General features: G+C 38.3%; 1 protein-coding gene across 6 annotated transcripts in view; it reads right to left on the bottom strand.

Annotated features, from left to right (window-relative positions):
* SFSWAP (splicing factor SWAP) overlaps positions 1–15,074 on the bottom strand; it is a 49,441-nt gene that overhangs the window by 13,819 nt on the left and 20,548 nt on the right. For all 6 annotated transcript variants that reach the window (XM_062631578.1, XM_062631577.1, XM_062631579.1 and 3 more), the window contains exons 12-14: positions 14,739–14,972; positions 13,081–13,271; positions 975–1,240 (exon numbers count right to left, since the gene is read on the bottom strand). In XM_062631578.1, the coding sequence (XP_062487562.1) occupies positions 975–1,240; positions 13,081–13,271; positions 14,739–14,972 (691 nt within the window). The remainder of the gene's footprint in view (positions 1–974; positions 1,241–13,080; positions 13,272–14,738; positions 14,973–15,074) is intronic.

The following is a 15,074-nucleotide window of genomic DNA, read 5'->3' on the forward strand; positions in this document are numbered from 1 at the left end:
AACTTCATCAACAAACAAAAAATGCACAAGATGAGAAGTTCTGTCACGTCACCATAAAGGGCTAGAAGCTGTTTTTCAGGAAGCAGCATATGTCAGGCATGGCTACAAAGATAAAGAAACGTATGATTTTGCCTACATCACATACATATATAACTGCAGCCGTATTTATATACACAACTCATTTGAACAAGTTACTTCAACACTGCTCTGTAGCATGATCCAGAGAATACAACCTCAACAATAAGCCCTTCCTACTGACCACAGTAATTGCTGTATAGCAGGGATTCAGATATGACAAATTTTACCCACAATAAACTCTAAGTTGCCTAGACTCAAATGTCTTAGATGTAATTAACAGTATTAATGTGACACAATATATATCGTTTTATAGCTGGTTAACTACTATAGTGCATTTAATCTCAATAAAGATTAAATACAGTTAACTGCACTGGGCTACATTCATTCTACGGTCTCCCTTACTCATAAACTCTGTTTTCACTCTTCTTGGATTCTTGTCATCTCTCTCCAGCCATTCATCCATCATTTTTCACATGCTGCCCAAATGCTTGCTTTCCTTCCAAGCTTTGCTGTTCAACCACGCAGTTCTCTACCTCTATTTCTTACTTTAATAATGCCTGGTTACTTTACTCCAGCAAAAGCCACAGACTTATTAGCAAGTTCTCTTAATGCTGTAATTGCATTCCTACACGTTATTGCCAGGTATTTCACAGACCAGAGTGAAAAAGCATTTACTGGTACAAATTTCACACTATGTAATTAGAAATCAATGACTCATTATCTCATTAAAACTATTTTCAAAGACCTTCCACATCTGATGATATTTACATACTGTCTTCAAGGTGACTAGACCCTTTGTAACGGGCAAGAAGACACATAAATAATGGAAGAAGTGAAAATAAAATTGTGTTAGCCCACAGAGAACTTGAAAGAATATGTTTGGTTTCCAAACCCACCTTGAATGCCTGACAGTTCTATAGGCAGTGGGAAGTGAGTGCTTTGCTTTTGAATGTGATCTAGATCTGGACTTAGACGATGAATGATACTTGAATGGTGACCGAGATCTTGTCCGAGATCTTTTCTTGTGTTTTTTCCTTTTCTTTTCTTTTTCTTCATCCCTAGGAAGATCTCTGCTTTTGCTTGAAGGCCTTTCTGCTTGTTTAACTTCGAAGGTGGGTAATGTTCTGACTGCAGTCACAGGACATGGTATACTGTTGACACTCTGAAATCAAAGGAAAACAAAGAACAGTGTTCAGTTTTCAAAGCTGCACACACATTTTTAATCTGAGAAAGTCCTGTAAGTGTTGACAACACGTAACCATCTCTACTCCTTTATACAGGGGCTACATCTACTCCTGTGCATGCCAAATACATGCAGGTTCTGGCAAAGAAAGAAAGATATCCTGCTTGGTAGTAGTTGGTAGGTAGAAATGTTGGGTAACGAGTACAACAGCAAGGACAATAATAACTAAACTATCACATTATATTTTTTGACTCATGAAAGTGAGAAACGCATCCATCTTAAGAACATAGTTGCTAAATCAGTAACAATCTAACCTCCCACAGATGCTATAAAACCTCACAATGCTGCATCAGTATCACGTAAAATATGCGTAAGTAAGGCTGATGCATTCAAAAATGTGCGTCTAGTAGTATTTAATGGAGGCCTACACAGTTCCCTAAAGATACATATACAAAGTGGGATATGCATGCTGAGACTGTCAGCTTAACTAGGACATAGTTCTGAAGTTTTCATCTTTAGGTTTTGGAAGAAATGTATTCTAAAAATGGGTACTATCAGATACATTTGCATCTATTTATCCTTTTTATTTAAAAATGCTAAACCCGAAGATACAATCAGAACCTCCTGACATTCAAAGTTAAGTTTTCATGTCACTCACACGCCTGAACTGTGCTGTTTAGATGACAAGCTCAAGGAAAACAGCAAAATTAATTCGTGTTGATACGAACTGCTTCTGCACTTGCCGAAATAAATATTTTGAATGTAAAGGGCTGGGAAGATTTCAAAACCAGGTCCATGCACAGTTCATGCTCAGTAATTCTGACTGCAGTCAGTTAAGCAAAACATACCATACTCCAAAGCATTTTCAAATTATCAGCTTTTACTGGAGAGGATTCTGCTCAATGCCTTGTTTAGAACAATTCAAGTCAGGTACTACAGATATGCTCCTCATTTCCAAGCCTGTCATTCCCACAGCTGCCATTTCAAGGCAACTGGAGAAATCAGTTTCTCTCTGTCATCGTTTCTGCTCCACCTGTCTGACACTTTCACCGTTTGATATGAGGATGCGTAGTGTGATCAGAATAAAAAGTGATACACTAAAACCTGAAATAACCAAATTCGAAACAGGTGATCTTTTCCTTTCCTTTTACCATTCTCTTACTGTGAATACGTCAAGGCAGTAATTGACCACATCTGACTAGTTGGAAATCCACCTTTGCTGCAAGTTAAGAGAGCCAGGACACTTTTCTGAGCTTTAACCAGTAACTGCTATCACAAAATTTACAAAAATAGAAATAAAGCACTATACTAAAGTAGTTTACTTCAAGGACTATACACACTTCATAGCATGATCATAGAGGCCCATTTCCTGTTTCACTAACCTCACAACCCATGTGTAATCCAGACACCTCATTTTCAAACTTCAGTTTCCTAAGGACCACTGCAGCTGACTTTTCTTCCTTCACAATGTTATTCACCTCTTTATACAATATCCTAGTCTTCACTCCAAACACTACTGAATATGTAATAGACCAGTTTGCCCTGAAGTAGACACCCCTAATAGCGTGAAACAAAATAGCTGTAGGCAAAGTGAAGTTAAGAGGAAAACAAGAGAGGGAAGAAAAAAACGCAACGGTTTTCAGTGCCCAAGTTCATTTGGCTGCATAAAACAGAAGTTATCATACCACTGCCAGAAAGGAAAATAATAAATGAGTGACACGTTTACTTTCAGCTCACATACGGAGACTCTCTCAGCAATCAGAACAAAGGACCCCACCGTGCTAAGCTCCCCTGTGTATCCACCAAAAGCACTGGATGCTGAACTCGTGGGCCCTCTTTGACTTTCATGATGCTTACACTGAAGAGTGACAGAACTGTCCAGATATCCCTGAGAAAAGTACAGCTGCAGACTGGCTGGCTGTAGATTCAGACTTCACTATTTCAGGTTACCAATGAATCAGGTTTGGAAAGCCATGCAGAAGTAACTTCACCTCCAGGTGAGTATGCAGGTTCTGGAGCAAGATGCAACAACTACAACACAGGGAGAAGTCACCTACCTGTCTAAACCTACTCAACACACTACTGAGACCAGGAGCTTAGGTGAGAGTTGTCAGGTTGCAACTGTGAACAAATGTGCCGATTCCTGCAATGACAACTCTGGTTGCCTTCAAGCAAAAAACAAATCGCCACCAAAACGATCCACCACCAGAGAACAGCACAGAGCTCAATGAGAGAACTTAACCTCAGGGAGTTGCCAAGCCACAGAGAAATTTCCAGGTGTATAAATAATGTTGCTGAATACAAATACTTGGGAAAAAATAAATCTGTCTTACTCTCTGGCAAACAGAAGGAGCTGCCAGTGGTTTGTGTTTTACTAGTGAAAGCTGATCTAGGCAAGCTAAGGGAATGAGAATTCAATTGAAGGCATGAATGTGGGTGGGAGGGGCAGGGAATAAGAAATAAAGAAAATGAAAGCAAACAATGATACTGGGAGATTACTGAGCATTACCAAAAGGCAGAAAGACTGTCTTCCTGACCAGGGTCTGCAAGTCTGCAGGCCAGCAGGGACACAGTTTTGGAAAGCATGGCAATATTCTGGTTACCTGCTGGATTTTATTATGCATCGCAAGGGATGAGAGATTTAAATATTTTGAGAGCTCTTCTAAGAAGTTGCACTGCAAACATTCAGATAGCATTTACTGAATCACACTTCTTTGTCCATTTTAGGTAACAGCACATTTTTTTTGGCCCTTATTAAATGCTACACTGTCAGACAATTTCACTGGCAGAGTTGTTCTCCAGCATTTTGTTCGCATGACTGAAGCAAACCCGGTTAAAATAATGCTTCCTACAGTAAACACTTGGTATAAAAAATGTTTCAGAGATACCCTTTTGGAAAACAAAGATGATTCCACAGTGCCTGTTTAGCAGGAATGGGTTATGAAAGAGCTCTATCAGGATGAATTTATAGCTATATGAGAACAGAAATGAGCACTTCAGTTCATTAAAAGGTATTTGCATATTCGCGGTATTCATAAGACCAGAAAACACATTAGTAATTCTGGGGTTACACTACTTAATCAATACACAAAGCCAACACTAGAAGTGAACCAAAAGACACTTACTGCAATAGAACAAAACACAACCTTTGTTCCTGGTCCAAATAATACTTCTACAACTGGCCAGTATTGCTTTTGTTCTGAACAGCTGAACTTTGCAGAAATTTGAATGCTATGTCAGATCAAATTTGGATAGAGTGAAGGATGTCAGAACTGAGTTAATCAACAATTCTTTTACTTTCCAAAAACCGAAAAATACTCCAGATTCTTTTCTACCACTGCAAGTTTTTACCACAGGTTCCCCAAAGCTTATGGTGAAGTGTTCCCTGGCTCAGCATTAATAAGCAATTCTCTACCAGCAATGGAAATGTATGATTGCTCTGTGCATGAAAACAAACAGTTACTGTTTTTAGAAGAGTTTGTCAGTCCTAACCTCAAAAATCGGCACAAAGTGATTAAACAGAAGTGATGAAAATGTTTCCTATACACAAAGTTCTTACAGAACAAATGCAATACTCAAAGGCTCAACAGTTACATCACGGTTTAGCTGATGCACTGGAACACAGCTATTAGCAGTACAGGGACTACAGTAAATTCTTCAAAACCAGAGAGGATTCTGCATTCTTGCTTTTGAAGGGCCAACTGTAAAAGAAATTAGTGCCTGTGAATCTGTTTGCTGTATGGATCCATATACCTTTGTATCTTGAGTACTCTGAAGACTAAAAACCAAGGTATAGGATACTCTTAGCACCCTCATCTATATAAATTAAGATGGCAGTTCCTGACATTTACCTTTTTTCCTCCCTATTAAATATTAAAGTATTTACAGTATGAGGAATGCCAGTGAGCTATCCCCCTCAAACACCCCATTAGTATGTGACGTTTCATGTTTTTATCTGTGCTTTTGAAAAGCAAGATAAAGGAAATTTAAGAACACACACACACACCCCCTTCCATGCTAAACAGAAGGTACAGACACCTGTACCTTAAAAAAAGTAAAATAAGAACTAAATAGCCCTGAAATATTCTAAAGCACCTTTTTTCTTTAAATCCTTAGTGGATGGTTTTCATTAGACAATTACATTTTGCTCACAAATTAACATTAACAGAATTTCACAATTGCATATTCTGTTATACGTTATAGAAGAGATTCAGAGCAGCCCTGCAGAGAAGGACTTGGGGGTGTTGGTCAATGAGAAACTGAACACGAGCTAGCAGTGTGCGCTTGCAGCCCAGAAAGCCAACCATATCCTGGGCTTCATCAAAAGGAGCATGATCCTGCTCCATCAAAGGAGGTGATCCTGCCCCTCTACTCTGCTCTCTGAGACCTCACCTGGAGTATTGTGTGCAGTTCTGGTGTCCTCAACATAAAAAGGACATGGAACTGTTGGAACAAGTCCAGAGAAGGGCCACGAAGATGATCAGGGGACTAGAGCACCTCCTGTATGAAGACAGGCTGAGGAAGTTGGGGCTGTTCAGCCTGGAGAAGAGAAGGCTGCATGGAGACCTCATAGCAGCCTTCCAGTATCTGAAGGGGGCCTATAGGGATGGTGGAGAGGGACTCTTCATTAGGGACTGTAGTGATAGGACAAGGGGTAATGGGTTAAAACTTAAACAGGGGAAGTTCAGATTGGATATAAGGAGGAAATTCTTTCTGTTAGGGTGGTGAGGCACTGGAATGAGGCACTAGGGAAGTTGTGAATGCTTCATCCCTGGCAGTGTTCAAGGCCAGGTTGGACAGAGCCTTGGGTGATATAGTTTACCGTGAGGTGTCCCTGCCCATGGCAGGGGGATTGGAACTAGATGATCTTGAGGTCCTTTCCAGCCCTAACTATTCTATGATTCTATGATTATCCCAGAGGCATGCAGCAATATTTACAGTCCACTGCTAAAAAAGTAGGATCAATTACAGCTGCGAGAATGAAAGCCATACACTACCTATAGTTGTTGATAACCCCGTTATGCTTGCCAAAACTTGAATAGCATCTCATTTTTAAACATGGCACGCTTCTATTTCACTTGTAAACAGACTGCTTTCCACAGAGAAAAATAACTTGTTATATACAGGACAAAAGTAAGGGCAAGTCATCTAAAGAAACAATGAAATAGGACTTCAGAAGAGGGAAGATGAAAGAGACAAAATAAGGGAAGTGTTGGTTTGCACTATATTCAGAAGCATAATAGCAGATGACATTTGGAACAAGCCATTAAAATAAGAGTTACTTCCAAATTGTGTGCTTGTCTGTTCTTGCAGCATTGTGATTGAGGATTTCTCTCCTTGTTTAAATTGGATACTAAGGTTTATACAGGTAACAGTTTGGGTATAACCAATTGTCCTCTACATGCATACCAAAGTACCCTCACTCCTAAAGCATTTCTGACACAGGCTAAAATATGAGAGATGAGCACAATAACCTGTATTAGAAACCCATGAGACACACTATTAGTTAAATCATGCCCTATAGACAAAAATTGAACTGTACTATGGTTACAGAACACTTGCCACTACAACAGCTTCTCTAAAGAAGTTGAACAGACTGTGCCTTGTCTGGCCAGCCACCACTGATGGCACCTTCTCCCATTTCTGGCAGGTATTACCAGCACCAGTAGATTCTGGGAGACACTTTATCAATTAAATCCATTTAATGGTCACTGAGGACCAACGTCTTTGACAAAAAATGCATGTCTGCAGGCCTTCCTGCGACAGGGGCAGCAGGGAGGAGACTTCACCTACACAAATGACACTTGCCAAAACTTTTTGCTGGAAGCAATGATTTTGCAGCTTAGATTTTCCCTTTGCGAGACTCCTATAACCTGCTACCATTATCAAGCACTTGATGTGTTAACAAAAACATTAGGTGTTCACCAGCAAGACATTGAACCACGCCAATTTCCTTCTGTGAGGCTTGGCTGCGCACAGATGGAGAAACACTGCTCTGTAACAGATTCTTTTCCTTTCTCTTTTCAACCTTTTTCTCTCAGATGCACCTAAGAACAACACTGCTCAGATGGACATGGTTGGGGATAACTAAAAGATCTGAACTGGCACATCTGCAGACAAACAACATTTTAAGTCCTGAAAAAGGTGGCAAAAATGTGACATGCCTACAATACCAAGTGTACCGTACCTAGGATGACAACCAAGCGTGATGCTTGTATTTAGAACTCAACTCATGCCAATAGCCAACGATATGCTGAAAAAAACCTAACAAACAACCCCACTCCTGAAAAACAAACTCAAATCCCAAACATACCATCTTAACATGAGATCTCCCAGTATCTGGTCTACTTAAATCAAGTTTTGGTATATATATATATATATATATATAAGAATGTGCAAAACTAGCCCTTATTCTACTTATATAATAGGTAAAAACATATATCTTATTTTTTTTTATTTTAAATTTAATAATTTTGGAATAAGAGTTTAATTTCATATTAAGAAAACACCTCATCTGTTTAAAAATAAGAAGGCACTTTGATGCAGCACTCCAGATAACCTGGTGTACTCCAGCTCTGCAGATCTACAACTGCAGTTGTTAAAACTACAGGTTGATTGCTGCTGTAGGACAAAGAACCTATGCTCACTGCAGAGGGACTGAAACTTCCGTTTACTGACACTACCTGATAGATATCCCAGTTGGTGTGATTCTCTTGTTACAAGACTGTCTATGTGAATTATACATGTAAATGCAAGAAGTGAGATGCCACCCAAGTACCGCTTACCCGTATCCTGAAAAAGGGCAGACTTCACAAGCTAAAAAGTTACCGGAACAGCATCTCTTTTGGAAACTGAGCTAAGCTACATGTTTCCCAAGTCCTTCCACATTTTCCAAGTTTTGAGGAAATACTACGCAGAAAACTGTACAATTGCAATGCATGTAAGAACAGTGAGAAACTATTTGTGAAAAGCTATGCTGCTCCATTGCTCAAGCTCATTTTTCAACCTTTTGTTCCTCTTGCTTGATTTCACTTCAAGGAAAAGCAGGAAACCATACAGAAGAAGCAATTCAGCTATGGAAAAAGTAGACCTGACTATTTTTAAGATTCAGATGAAGCCAAAAAAGCTTAAAAGCACTATATTCTGTGGTACTGTCTTTACATACAGTTAGTGGAATCAATTTTGCTCAAAGGTATAATGTGTACCCAGCACCAGCATTTCTTTCAAGAAATGCCTGGTATCAGGAAAATCTGACAGAGGTCAGAAAAGCTTTGCTCATTTAATGCATTCCTACATAGTGTGGTAAGCAGGTTTTCAGCATGAACATACACTGTCTGTACACATAAACAGCATTACTAGTCTTTACACAGCTATTAGGCAGGGGCAACGTCATGGGAATTACGCATCTCTCATGGCAATTTTCAGGTCCAATTCAAGCTTTATTACACACCTCCTTCATTATTCCACATTCGTTAGGGTTGGAAAGGCCCTTAGAATCATCAAGTTAAAACTCCCCTGCCATGGGCAGGGACGCCTCACCCTAGGCCACGTCACCCAAGACTCTGTCCAACCTGGCCCTGAACACTGCCAGCGATGGAGCATTCACAGCTTCCTTGGGCAACCCATTCCAGTGCCCACCACAGTGAAAAACTTCTTCCACATATCTAACCTGGACTTCCCTTGTTCCACTACATTAAGTTTATGACCACTGTATATCAATCTTTGTTTCCTGGATTCCTCATTGGTTGCTCCTTCCCCCAAAACAGGAGATGAAACAGATTAAGTGACATTTTTGGTGAACTTAAATATTTAATTTTATTTGTCTTCTGCAATTTCCCCATTTAGTTCCATTGACCAAACTACAAAACTCATTTTACATCTCTCTCTCGACTTAATATACATATTTATTTTTTCTAATTACAGCCGTTGTAGTTACCTCTTGTTACTTTTACAATCAGTGTTTCTAAATAGATTTCTCTTTCTAAAACATGACTGAAAATAGCTTAGAAAACCCCTGTGCTACCTGTTCATATATAAACTGATTTAGACAGCATGATGCAGCTTACTAGATCCTCACTGTATATAAAACAGAGGTTAACAAATCCACAATATGATTTCACTTGTCTTTTTCCAATAAAATTCTTGACTCAAATGGGCTGTTACAAATAGGCAAACGAGGCAAGTAGAGCAAAAGGCAGATCACTCATTGGAACAAACACGGATGGAAGCTTTATATATATGGCAAATGAAGAAATAACCACATGAAAAACATTCACGTTTCAAAATAAACTTTTATATGCAAAATCTATCCACATGTATCTATATAAACATATGTAAGTGTGTCAATAAACTAACTACACTTAGAAGGAATATTACTTCCAAAGACATTATGGTATCTCTGACTGTTCACTAAGATAGTTCTACCATTTCCTATACAAAAGTCAATTTCATTTTGAAACAGATGATCACTTCTGTGACATTTAAACATACATTTGAAATTCTAACTAAACCCTTTTATAAAGGAAGGACCCTCCAAACCATCTCTATTGGTAAGAAGTAATGGAACTGGTTACTTTAGAATTCTTATATACAAATCAGTTTACTGAGAAGTGGGATTAGAGTGCTTTTTTTTGAGAAGTTCAATTGCTTTTAGTAAGTTCATCTTAGAGCTTTGGTAAGTCCATATGTGAGTGAGGACACTCATCTGCTCTACTGAAAGAGACTCAGTCGTTACTGAAGACTTACTGGTTATTTCAGGTACGCTCTTGAAAAATATCAAAAGAAATGTTGCTCAGAAATATCTATACCCTTGACAAATCCCCCTGAGAAGGGGAACAGAACTGTAAGGCTGGGGAATTCTGCATCATCATTGTCTCTTTCCATTCATTCTTCAATGACTGGAAAAAAAGTACTGATGTGCCAGTCAGGGAAAAACTGTTAGCAGTAGCAGTGGGAATCCTAAACAGGATCTCCTCTGGGATATGACCGCATTCAATTCACTTATTTGCTAGTGTGTGCTGAAACAGATCACCTAAACCAGAGGTATGTCAATTGTCTGTTCCCTTGAAAGCATTTTGAGAGATAATTTTTCCATTATTTGGAAAAAATTAAGAACTGGACAAAGAAGTACTTGTTAGGTACTGGAATTCTTTCAGTGGGAAAGGAAACCACGGAAAGCCATGTTGTCAATTCTTGTAACCACACAATCACAATCACTGTCTGAAACTTTCATCTCAAGTATCTTGCTTGATCAGCACAACCAGAAGTGATTTACTAGCTTTTCTGGAAGCAACGTAATTCCAGTACCAGGAAAGTAAGGTTCTACTTCCCAACAATTTTTGCATTTGCAACGTGCATGGAAGGTCTAACTGCAGCATATACAGAGACAAAGGATTTCAGTCTGGTTTGTGAGAGATACTACAACAATACCCCAAATTTCTGGCCCTATTTGGGTTAAGTTTCAGGAAACTACATAGTCTGCATCAAATCTCATTCCTACTTTTTATCTACAGCTGTTTACAGATATTGCAGTGAAGACATAACTCCAAGGCGATTGCTGAAAATGGAATTTGACAGTCTTTCTTCCACTAAGAAAAGAAATTATCTGGACTAGTTGGAGGTGTTTGTACAGGTGCTGGAAAAACAGACTCCCCTGTCTTCTAGCAAGCATGGATCAGATCACACTGGATTGGGATGTGCTTGTGACACTCCTGGGAGTAAAAGCATTGCTTCTTAAGCTAGGACAAGCACTGTATTAGCAGGAAGACTGGCTCAGTGAAAAAGCTGGAACAAGGCAAAAAATAAGAAAAGAACAGAAACCAGGCAGGAACAGAGCCTATTCGCCCCTGTGGATGAAGTTAAGCCATTAGGAACTTAAACAGAAAATATACAATGTATATGGGAAAGTGATTCTCTGATAGAAAACATAGCTCTGCTGGCAAAACCTGCAGAGGGAGAGAAAAGCTTCAGGACAGTGCTACGATGCAGGGACAAACCAATACTTGAAGGATTTTTCATATATAATCAATTCAAATCTCCCATTTAGGATTTTAAAATTATAGTTATTTCATTGAAATCAGAAAGGGTTTATGTGAAACACATTATTTCTTAGCTATTTTAAAGAGCATTCTTAGTTTCTTAGTAGGGAAAAGGCAAACAGATGTCTTTGATCAATTGAGGTTTTTAGAGTTTGTTTTTCTATTTCATTACTGAAGTCTTCTGGCCCAAGATTCCTCTTTAAATTTGCGTACTCGAAAATTCTAAGTCTTATAAATCTGGAAGCTCTACCCCAAAAGTATTTTTATTATAACTACTCATCAATAAACTGACTCGTAATAGTTCTGTTCTCTGCAGAAGATGTCAACTGATTATCAGTTACATCTGCATGATAAATCATCTTTTTCCCTGTTGTGATAAATCCTAGTAATGTAATGTATGGCTATGAGAAATTACATTTTAATTTCCTTTTGAAGCAACAGTGTAAACAGCCAAATGGCAAGAGAAGTTATTAACAATGTTATTGCATTCCTGAAAATTAATAATTCATCATCAATATCCAGGTTACTCTTACATTTGGCCTAAGAGTACAGTATCATTACAACCTCCTCAAAACAGAGCTTCTGAAAACTTACATTACCCTAGCATTATCTATTGTTGTTGATTGTAATGAAAATGGGTGCAAATGGACAGGAGAACTACAAGGCAGAAGAAAGACAGAAAGTCTGCCTCTGCCACATGACTATTTCCTTGTAGTTTTCTAGAAAGAAGCAGAGGGTTAGGATTTCTATCACAGCTATCAGAAACTGTTCTTCAAAAGTAGTGCAGGAATACTAACACTCCAATTTGATGTGCTACACAAAGACACTTGTTTATACTCTTCAAAGATCCTGCTGAACAAACCCAATGGATTAGGTCATTTCATGAGCAAGTAGGCATACTCAGTGTGCACACACTTCCAGTTCTCTCGGAGACAGCTAGCAGAATAATTAGCCTCCTCAATTATTTCACCGAGTTTGTTTTGACTCTTCACTGACTTTGCATTGAATAACATGCATACACGTATTTGTTTGAATTTTATACCGCTATCTGTAGGTTCAGCTTTATCTTAAAAATCCTACCCTTATAATATACCAAAATGTTTCGGAACTCCCATACTAAACTTAGACCTAAAAAAATAGAGGAAAATATCCTAACACTCCAAACTTTTAAGAAGCTTACATTAAATACTCAACTAACACAAAGATGACAAAGAACAACCATTATATAGCCTAGCTTTCTGCCTCATATATATGGTTTTTCTTATGGATGTCTCAACTAGAAATCACACTGACTGGTTTACTAACTATTCATCTGTTTCATACCAGTTAATAAAGTCAAACAACATACCCCAGCAGAACAGGTGCCAAGTAAGTGTTAAGGTAAGCTCAGTTGCCTGTGAACTGTTTCCAAACTTGAAGATGTCTACTCACATCAAAATACACATTAAATAAGTAAATATCACAACAGATACGCAAATACTCTTGAAAGGAAAGCATTCTCATTCATTGACCCCTATTAGAGTTAAGCTTACAAGCTCATTTTCCTTTCTGTAACTGGCTGACCTCTGAATTGTGCATAATTCCTCTACCAGGTTTTTAATGACAAATGAGAGACATTTGTAAGATAACTAAAAAAAGATTATCAGTGGTTAGAATTAAAGTTTCTCTCCATTTAGAAAAGCTTCTGTAGCTCTTCAATTTTGTAACATACTATGAGAGTCACAATTTGTAGGTAAGATTTTTGCTAGCTCTACCATAAACAGAAATTTATTTCGTACTTACCTCATTACTGAAGGAATTCTCCTCAATTTTCTCAGTTTCTGCCTCTGCCAGAGGGTTTTTCAAGGTCTGCAGGAACAGCGCAGCTTTCCTTTTGCGCTCTGCCTGTAGCTGCTTTTCTTTTGATTCTTTGGAGGCCTGTGCAAGCTTCTCTCTTGCTGCAGCTGCTAATCTATCCTCTAGTTTCTGCTTTGCTAAGAAACATAATTAAGCACAAAGCTTAGAGTGAGTAATGCTTGGGGAACTTAAGTTTCCTCGAACTAAACACAACAAAACATCCCCTCCAACCATTTTCAAATGTAATACAGCCAAAGACATAAGGATCTACCAGCCTGAAACTGCAAAATTCCAAGCACCTTAATTCAACATGCCTGTTGAAAAGCAGTACAAGTAAAGTAAAACTACTTAAGCTTAAGGAAAATGACATGAAAGCCCAACCCTAAGAATTCAGGATACTCATCCTTTTGCATTTACAAAAGCTACATAAAAAAGGAGCACTCTAAATTCAGAACTTTTTCCTTGTACTTGTTAAAGCGATGCAAACTCTCTATTTGCTCTTTCCACAGATCTGATCTTTACCTTACATTTTCCAGCCCTATTTATATACATCTTAAAATGGTTACATAAAGGCCTGCTCCCAAACTTTTCAGAACCTGTTTCACCATTGTTACAACCAAAAGCTATTGTGTGATTAGAGCAAATTAGCCATTTGATTTAAATGTGTACCTAACAGATAACGTGTCTGATCCTTTGAAACTTCCACTTCTGTTTTCTGCGCATGCACAAGACTGGTTTTGCTGTTCAACTGCAGTTTTTCTAACACACTTTTTCCAAGTACGTTTTACACTTCATTCTTATTATCACACAAAGTGTTTCATATTTGCTTTAGATATACGTATCACCATAGTATACTTTGTGTTACTGAAGTTTACAAAGGAACTACTACTTAGGAACACAAACCCCAATTTGAAATGAAAAATTGAATTCCTGTGGTATACACATAATTGTATAAGAAGTATTAAGTTTTTAAGCAGGTGAACACTGACAGCACCTCCACTTTATTAAACACTCTTTGCTGTGAAACAGCCTTGGGAAGGTATGAGGGAAATTTGATCTCTCTGAAAGATGGTTTCATTCAAATTCACACAGCATACCCTTCTGCTTTTACACATGTAAACACAGTAACAGGAAAAACCCATACAAAGACTTAATGGCCTTGCATTGTAAGTATAACAAAACATCAACAGGGTGATATTAGTCTCATAACAGAGTGCTGTGTAACTGAAAAACAGCTTGAAGCGTTTCATTGTTCTCTGAAGAAAATGAGAAATAGACATGCCTTTTTCTAGGCTCTGTTAATGCAATCTGAAAACTAAAACTTTAGTGTTTTACTTGGACATTGTAATGGAAAAACAAAAATTCAGGAAGTTCATGCATTAGGGCAAAGTGCTCAGTTTCAATGTGTTGTAAGTTTGATTTTAGCTGATCAACCAGAGAAGTTTTCGTTCTTAACAATAAGCAGAAAACCATGGAAAAAGATTTCCGATTCTATTAACATGACACAGTGAATATTTAATACATCACACTTATTCACATGACAGTTTTGTAGTTTGCCTGAAAGATTCAATCTTTCCTTTTGTTGTCAGTGTAACATGGGATACCTTGCTTAGCTTCCAACTCCTCCTGTGTCAGTTGAGGTTTTCTTTCTTCAGTAGCAGTACAAGGAGTGGCAACAGCTGGAGTATGGTTTGAAGCATTATTAGCATTCTCTTGGCCTTCCTTGCCCTCTTCTTCCTCCTCATCACTGTCATCATCTAATTTTACACGGTTTTTCTCCAAAGGAAGAAGGTCATTTTCTTTGGCCTTGATTGCAAAGCTTATTGGAGCAAATGATGCTGTGAATGAACAAGTGAGATTTCATGCATCACTGACTACAACAGAAAGCAGGTTGGATTTCTTGATTTTAAAAGAGACTTGTATCATCCTTACATGATGCT

This window comes from Pezoporus occidentalis, unplaced genomic scaffold (assembly GCF_034315485.1).
Source record: "Pezoporus occidentalis ecotype Australia unplaced genomic scaffold, CSIRO_AGI_Poc_V1 ctg37, whole genome shotgun sequence".
In the NCBI taxonomy this organism is placed as follows: Eukaryota; Metazoa; Chordata; class Aves; order Psittaciformes; family Psittacidae; genus Pezoporus; species Pezoporus occidentalis.